Source organism: Macrobrachium nipponense, chromosome 34 (assembly GCF_015104395.2).
Source record: "Macrobrachium nipponense isolate FS-2020 chromosome 34, ASM1510439v2, whole genome shotgun sequence".
Taxonomy (NCBI): Eukaryota; Metazoa; Arthropoda; class Malacostraca; order Decapoda; family Palaemonidae; genus Macrobrachium; species Macrobrachium nipponense.
In genome coordinates, this window is record NC_061095.1 from 16234960 (window position 1) to 16243723 (window position 8764).

Genomic DNA, 8764 nt, shown 5'->3' on the forward strand with positions numbered 1-8764 from the left:
TCCGAATAATAGATACCAACGGTTAGCCATAGGTATCTACTACCAACCGTAGGATCGTATCGGTAGTTTTCTGGCCTAATCAAAGGCCAATACTAGTAGCTAGGTATCATAGAAGGAACGTATTTAGGCCTACTGAAATCTACCCTTCAATAAAACCGCATTCTGAATAAATTAATTATAAATAATTGGTATTTTAAATAAAGTATTTAATTTACGGTCCGATACTGGCCGACAATACCCTAAGGAACCAACATCCTTTAAAAGTTCCTTAACATAGCAAATACTAGCCAGTACTCTATAAAAACTGCACATTTATATAATAATAGTTATACTTTACCTTCCCGGTGATAATTTCACTTCATGTGGAATACGGAATTATAAAATCCAGGCACAAAACACCATGGCAGCGATCTTCCAAGTCTTCAAAATTCGAGCTACGCGACGTTGCGCCTTGTTGCCATTATTCGGAATTCAAAAGGGTTGGCTTCGGGCTATAAAAATAATATAACCTAATTCTTTAAGATTTACTTAAGTCACTATTATGCATTCATAATAATTAATCAATTATTATATTCAACTTATTACCGGGTCGATCTCCGTTTCTATCTATTTACGAAGATTAAGTACACTTTAAACGTAAGATAGGCATCTGGTAACAATGTCAGCATGGTAAATATTGAACAGCTGACGGCCAAAGTATTTAAATGATACTCTGGATCACAGCAATTTAATTCACGGTCTAATTAAAAAATTTTTGCAATCATGGATATGAGACATACACGATTTAAAGCTTGTTATGACCATGGACTTTTCTGCCTCTCTAAGGCGTTGATTGTGAGTACCGTTAAAAAATTTCTTCTATAATTAGCAATTGCGCATATCACGTGCCACTTTTAAGCCGCCATATTCGACGTCCACATAAAGAATAATCTGTTCATTACTTATAGTAGGAAATTCAAGAACAGTATGTTGTAGTATACGATTATATTTATATTTCATATATGTTATAAAGGCTATATGTTGGATCCTTTTAAATTCAGTTATATTAGATTCTAGAATGGTTTATTATTTTGCTGTTGGTGACAGCTACTTGGTGGTCATTCAGTGCAACATTTGTAAGCGGTTCAGTGAAAATATCTAGGTCTCTTTCTCTCGGAAACTGCGGTATGGTGCAGTTCTACCTCGTCTGGTAGCTTGCATTCAATTCCAAGGCCAAAACGCCGAATTATTATCATGTACGCTAATGTTAAGAAATAAGCGAATGGATGTCTCACACCAGTTAAATGGTTCGGACTACTTATTTCTTAGCCCATTCCTGGCCTCATCAGTGCTTGATAATCTAATTAAAAATAAATGCTAAAAGTCGGTAGCCCTGCGTGGGGTGTAGTTTACGGATTAATGAATAATTGGCAATACTTTCTCAATATGATAGTTTCACAGAATTTCTTGATAAAATTTAGCGCTGGTCAGCGGCCTGTGATTACCAACCGTCAAATATGAACGAATGAGTGATTGAATTATTACGCAAATTTATAGGACCGGTCGAAACTTGGACATGAAAAGATACGGAGAATTGTAACAGAGCTGACACTCACTTGTAGTTATATATGACGCCAAGGGGTCTAGACGACAGGTCTCAGAACCCTGTTCAAGGTAACCAACCACCTGTTAGTTGTGGAGAATGCTAGTCCCAAGCTGGTTGAGGGCAGGTCTTAACGTATGTTCAATACACCATTGTTAATATTGCTAAGTAAATATTTCGATGAACGTTGCACATTATCATAAAGAATAATATAATTACACTATAATCTCGAATTGAAATTATTCTGTCTGTATAATTAACCAACCTTAAGTTAAAGACCCGTGGACACCGGAACAAGTTAATTGGCGACGGTTAATTCAAGCGACAAATTATGATGGCGTCCTTTTTAAATATTTTTCTTGTTATTTTAACTTAATACATTACCCTTCCTTTTTCTTTAACGGCTCAGAACGACCTTTTCTTGAAGCTTGTACAAACAACAGAAAGCCAGGTTCACTTTAGTACTACTTTAGCCCTCGGGGAATCAAAGATATCGTTTTTTAATGTAATTTGTCGACCACACAATATAGAAATGGGTGTATATAATAGTTTGGTAGTACTATAGACACGGCATCCCATGTAGTTTCCGCCATTTTTAGTGGTAGTACTACAGTAGGTGCTAGTAGTACTACTACTAGCACCTCGGAGGAGGTGACTCGGATAATACCTTGCACCAGTTTCTACCAGGAGAAACTATATTTAATACCTCAAGATCATTATTAGAATTTCACTGCCTCGACCTTCTCGTAATTATACAGTCATGAGAACATTAATGTATTACAAAGAAGAACAACGATAACAAACAAGTTTTATTGTTCTAGACTTACAAAAAAAAGTGATGAATAACTCGGATGAGTTTACGTTCTGTGAATAACCTTAATGGTAACAAGGATTCTCAAGAAAATTTATATTATTTGCATAAACTGAGTTTCTCTCTCTCTCTCTCTCTCTCTCTCTCTCTCTCTCTCTCTCTCTCTCTCTCTCTCTCTCTTGTATACGCACGGAACTCAACCTGTTTACCTCTATACTTGCACGTATACATTAAGAAATATATATAAATTTATAAATGCATGTATACATTAGGAAATATATATGAATTTATAAATATGTAGCCGTATAGATATTGATATGCATACTCTCTCTCTCTCTCTCCTGTATTATCGTTTAGGATATATGGTCGACATATATGGTATGTCTACCTATAAATGCACTATACATTTTGAATATAAATATATTAGCTATACTCATCGTTTCTGCAGAAATATATGGAACCAAAACACATTCGTTCAAGCGTTAGGTCTGGTCAGTCCTTGGATAGGACGACCATGGCGAATACAAGGCACAAACACATTCTCTGGCTACGTAACTGATGTCAGACCTTCAGAGGCTGATGTTAGGGGAATGGGTCACGTTGAGGCACGAAAAGACCCATTTTTAAAAGTAGACCATTGGATAAGTGTTGCAAAAACTATGAGAAACCTTAAGCTTTTCGTCAACTTCTGTTTCCATCTTCAGGTTATCAGTTTGTGATGGCTCCCATCCATGTCTCTTGTGTGTGTCGCGTTGTAGAGGTCTTTCTGTCCTGTTGTCTTATCACATCCAGGATAGCTGTCTTTTTTCCTTGGTGGTTTCATTTTGCTGCATTTTCATGATGTGTAACCTAGGATTTTCAAATATTCTTCACATCAACATTTTCTTCGTATCGTACTACTGCTTCTCATTTCTGGAAGTTCCCTGTGGTAACTCGTCTCCTAATACTTTGCTGTGGTAATGCTGATTTCCTTGAATTTCACTGTCTATATTTTTTTAGCATAGTTGTGTGTTCGTACAGATATTTTCCAACCTTGTGATTATTGGATTTTCCTAAATATTACTATAAGGATTCTCATTTTTCCGAAGCTAGCTTTGTCACACTTCACTGAACATCACTGTGACAATCCTCATTTGCTTACATTTTTTTTTTTTTACTATTTTGTTGCATCTCATTTTTTAGTCTTGTTTCGATTAAAACCTCTTACATTTTATACAGCAATGATGTTTGTTGTTTTCATTCACATTGCATTGACAACCTGTATGTTAAATGGCCTTGAAGCCTTATTAGAAATTTTCTTGAATTCTGCAGCGTTGGATCGTTGCAATGTCCTTCTTGCCATCACTTTCTAGAACCACTGTGGTGACTCCAGTTTCCCCAAGACCATTCGTGTGTTGATTCTCACCTCCTTGGAACCACTGGTGGGACCCCAGTTTCAACAAGGAGGCCATGCGTTGTGTTTGAGTTATCTATCTTTGGAACTTCTCATCTTTAACTCCTCTTCTTGTGCTTATTAGTGACCCAAACCCCATTTTCTATTACGCGTATTCCGTTTTCTTTCTAGGCGCATCTTTCATACCTGCCTCAACTTGAACAGCTCCCTTGCTAGAACGATCGTAGATTCGTCGTCGTACGGGAAGAATTCGGGGACCGGAAGTGCTATGTTCAGGACCACGCCCGTACCCACCAGGATGAGGAACACCACGAGGGCCACCCACCAGCAGTACTTCTCCCACCTCTTCTGCTCGAGGTTCCTCAGGATGTAGATTCCCACCAGGATGCCAGCAACGGCTCCGCCTAGGTGAGCCATATGACCCGTCTGGAAACCAACAAAAAAAAAAAAAAAATAGGTAAGCTAAAAATCCACGAAGTTCAAATCATTAAGTAATAATTAACGAAAATATTATTTTAGTCAATAAGTTAATAATAGGATCTTCAAATTTGTTGGGTGAGTGATTTGCCAGCACGAACAACACTTATTTGATTTGGTAGAGGTAAATATAAATTAGGCCTATTTTTGTATGTGCGTGTGTGTGTGTTACTCTCGCTGAAATCACACAGATAAACTCTATGCGTATAAATACATCCACTAGAAATGGAAGGCTTAGAAAATGAACTTAAAGCTAAGAAAATTATAACTGGTCAAGAAAGAGCAAAACAGGCTTCTCCTTTTACATTTTTAATTTCTCTCTGTCCCTTCCTAACTGCAGAGATAACATTCCCTTCACCATCAAGTGGTTAATTGGTTCTATTCTGTTTAGCTAGAACAACAATATATAGAAATCCACTAAAGATTAAAGTGCAGCATATTATTGCAAACCACACCCATGTTTTTAAAAGAATGTCATGCTCTACAACGAAATCTAGACCTATGACAAACATTGAGATTAGTCTCTTTTCCAAGATCCTTGAAACAGATTCTTACCTGGTCACCTATAAGAGGAAACCCATCTTCAGCTAGTCCCATAAAAGTGTCTTCCCGACTGGCAGAAGGAGTGTTTTAAGTATTATTATTTTTAAAAAAAAGTATAGTAACTACGCATTGCTTAGTTGATACTGATACGGATTTTAAAGTTTTATATGTTTATACTGTTCGTAGTCAACTACTCACATTCGAGGGATTCGGACTGAAGTACGTATCATAGATGGCAAAGCCGAGGTCACTGCTGCTTAGCACGACGATAATCACCAGCTGGACCCAGCGGTACTCCATCTCAGACCAATTCTGAAATATGAAGTGGTTAAAACATCCATCTCAGTCACCTCTTTGGCTTCTTTGGCACCTCTTCAATGGTTACTAGGTCTAGACCTTGAATGGTTACATTACACATCGCAGTGTGACTCACCAGAAGTAGATTCCCCAGATGGGCGTATTCCACGGCAAATACCCCTCCAGATGCCCCTGCCAGGTAGGTCTTCGGGGACGTGATGGAATGGGCAAGGGCGCCGAATAGGACTCCTGAGAGGTAGATGAATCCCACCCTCCACCAACCGTGGACCATTTCGAGGATGACTCCCAAAATTGTTTGGACGATGAGGTTGTTGATTAGGTGCATGTAGCTGGAGAGAGAGAGAGAGAGAGAGAGAGAGAGAGAGAGAGAGAGAGAGATTATTTCGTACTCTTGACATCGGCCTACCTCTAGCTCTGCAGTATGACAAGAAAGGGTTATATAACTGAATGTGCCATATGCTCATTGAACCTACACATGCTCTGACATATGTATAAGCAGAACATATGGCCCGTGAATGTCAGTAAAATCACTCAATCACACATATATATCATATGTATAAATATATTGAATAAGACATCATACATCCATGTCTGTGACATGCAACTTACCCAGAGTGGATGAGACAGTAGGAAACGTACCGCCAGGCCTCGTACCTCCTGTAGGGGTTGTAAATGAGAGGGGAGTAGACAGGAGCCGGCCCAGACACGCCCATGGGCAGTCCCATGTCCACCATGTAGTAGATGAAGACCACGACCTGTCAAGTAGGAGGAATTTTCTGTTTTTTCCCGAGATCTCACGGCATGCATTTTTTCTCGAATATAGCTAGCTACTTCTGTGTCACTACTTCAGAAGAAGTTGGCGCAGAATATGCGTCTCTGTACACTTTTTTTCTCACTGTGTCATAGAAGTTGGCGTCGAGGTTTATCGCTCTGTAAAGTAAAGAAAAAGACGAAGTCGGGGAGGAGGAGGAAGAAGAGAAAAAGAAGAAGGAGAAGAAAGACACATTCTCAAACACCCACCTCGACAATCATGGCGACGATCATAAACAAAGGCGGAGGGCAGCAAGAATACTCCTGCAGGTAGACTCGCTTCTGCAGCGTCCTCTCGCTTCTTGGGACGACGCTGAGGGCGGCCCTGTTGAAGGTGTTGCGGGCCTTCGAGTACTCCACCACCGAGTCCTTCTGCGGGAGTGAGGATTGATTGATTGGTTTACAGTCGCCGAAACTGGCGTCGCAGCGTCAATGAGTGAATGTGATGATTATTTGGGGTTTATGTTTTATGGTTTGGGAGTATCAAGGTTATTTGTTTTTGTTTGATTTTTTCGTATTTTTGGTAATGAAATCGTTCTAAAAAAATTTTTGTAATAAATCATTCTATATAAGTTACATTCAAAATAATTTTTAGTAAAATAACGTTTAAAAAATTTATCATGTCAAACTTTTTTGGTTACTGGTTAACATCTTTTTTGTAATGAAGCAACCTTTGTGAACATTATATACAAAATAATTTTACTCATATAACGTTAAAATATATATATATATATATATATATATATATATATATATATATATATATATATATATAATAACGATCTCTTTTGCATTAATTTTCAGTCTTGACTAAACTAATTTTTTTATATTTTACATATTTTTTGTGATGAGCCAATCTTTGCAAACAACATGCAAAATAATTTTATTGATATAGCTATAAAAATTATATGAAAAAGAGCATTCTTCGTGGAAATTATACAAAAATAATCTTAATGGTGTAACGTTTAAAAAAATATATGAAAAATTTTAATAGTATAGCGCTAAAACAAGATAAAAACTCTTGTGAACAATATACAAAAGAATTTAAGTAATGTAACGTTAAAAAATTTATGAAAAATAACGGCTATTTTGCATTTTTTTAAATCCGACCTAAATCATTAATAAATAAATAAATAAAAATAAAAAATCAATAAAATGAAAAATAAGTTTTCACCGACACTTACCAGGCTGAGGAACTCCTCGTACTCGATGTACCCGTCGTGGTTGGCGTCGGCCTTCTGCAGGAGCTGGATGACCAGGGCGTTGGGCATCCCATCGGCCTCCTCCGTGAAGAGGATCCTGTCTCTCATGGCGCCCGTCGGTATCCTCCGTGTCTTCCCTGGGTCATTGCGGTCCCAGAATTCTTCGGCTATCTGGAGTGACACATTCGGAGATCAGGTAAAAAAAAAAGAAAAAAAAAAAAGTCCTTTTTTATTTCAAAAATGGATTATGGAAAATTTAATAAAATAATAATAAAAATCGTAAATTATTTACGTTTTTATTATTATTTTATTCAAGTTCAAATTTCTCCATTAAAAAAACGCACTTTTTATTTTACATAAGTTATTTTATGTAAAATGCAAGTTGCTAATTGAAATTATTATTATTATTATTATTATTTATTATTATTATTATTATTATTATTATTATTATTATTATTATAGATACATTCTGGAAGACCGTAACGAATGAACATAATCTCACACAAGCTAGAATATGTCTCTTAGCTGCTCATAATTTACTAGTTTATAAGTCTTTTCTAAAGACTATATTGCCATGTGGGCGTGACCTAATTAATTGTTGGGGATCACTGAAGACATAATCTTCAAGAATTGATACTTACCAGCAATCTATTCTGCACAACCAAAAGGTTATTCGACAATTTAGTCAATATCTGTTAGGATGTGTTGGTTTTTGCCGGTTACTGAAAATAGTTAGGGCCGCTATACGTTATGCAAGGCAGTTGCAGCTCTGCAAACGATACCGGAAGAAAATTGAGAACCACTCAATAAATAAATAAGTGCGATACAGTTGAACAGCTATACTCACATCTGTCAGATTCACGGCGCTATAGCGCCGCTTACTTCTCGCCTCCGAGCGAGTTGACATGGTGGTCGGTCTACAGGTTTGTCCTCGATTATTTAAACAATATTCCCTTCCGTCCTTAGGCCTATAGTCTCTGTTACACTTCCGTTCTATTTCGGTTTTCGTGTTCTGCCCTCACAGCTTCCAAAGGATGTCCTCTGCCTCAGGTCGTTACTATCTCGATGTGTTCTGTACAAAAAAGGGCAAAAATTAGTACTATTCGTCGATTACGAGGAATTACTTGTCACGAAGAATTCTAAAAGATAAGTAAAGTTACTGATATTACTCTTTGCTTTCTGGGAAATATCATGAGAATTCGTAAGATAAGGAGAGGTGATTATTCATCATATACGGCTATATGCTGAGGTTTTTATATTCCTTCAAGACAGATAAGGTTGAACCAGACAAACTTTATGGTCTAATTCCTGAAATAAGTTAAGAGATATTAGCTAGCCTTACCTACGAATCGTATTGAATTTTGACATTTACCATTCCTGGTTTATTCTTTTCCATTATCAAACTAAGTTATCAAATCATCTACGTTGAACCCAGTCCGTCACTTATGAATTTCCAATAATAACCTCTTTGTTGCTTATCTGTAGCATTTTTCTGTTTAGTTTATCTAAGAATTTCACCCACGGAGCAGTGTTCCTCTTATTTGTCCCCGGGAATTTTGATGTTGCCACTAATGACTTGTCTTATCAAATACGAAGAATTTCACGATAACATCCAGCGTGGGTTTCGT

General features: G+C 37.2%; 2 protein-coding genes across 4 annotated transcripts in view; one reads left to right on the plus strand and one right to left on the minus strand.

The window, feature by feature from the left end:
* Window positions 1-3869: 3869 nt before the first annotated feature.
* The window catches only part of LOC135207933 (rhomboid-related protein 2-like), a 9109-nt gene continuing 4214 nt past the window's right edge, over window positions 3870-8764 (minus strand). The window contains exons 2-9 of one of the 3 annotated variants that reach the window (XM_064239898.1): window positions 8122-8193; window positions 7984-8089; window positions 7119-7307; window positions 6145-6306; window positions 5734-5879; window positions 5240-5453; window positions 5005-5118; window positions 3870-4212 (exon numbers count right to left, since the gene is read on the minus strand). In XM_064239898.1, the coding sequence (XP_064095968.1) occupies window positions 3967-4212; window positions 5005-5118; window positions 5240-5453; window positions 5734-5879; window positions 6145-6306; window positions 7119-7307; window positions 7984-8043 (1131 nt within the window). In that variant the 5' untranslated portion in view covers window positions 8044-8089; window positions 8122-8193 and the 3' untranslated portion in view covers window positions 3870-3966. Of the gene's footprint in view, window positions 4213-5004; window positions 5119-5239; window positions 5454-5733; window positions 5880-6144; window positions 6307-7118; window positions 7308-7983; window positions 8209-8764 lie in introns of all 3 variants that reach the window. The other 2 variants (XM_064239897.1, XM_064239896.1) reach the window with 2 other exon arrangements.
* Window positions 7212-8764, plus strand: part of LOC135207932 (rhomboid-related protein 2-like) — a 23560-nt gene continuing 22007 nt past the window's right edge. The window contains exon 1 of the mRNA XM_064239891.1: window positions 7212-7332. The gene's annotated coding sequence lies outside the window, so the exon portion shown is untranslated. The remainder of the gene's footprint in view (window positions 7333-8764) is intronic.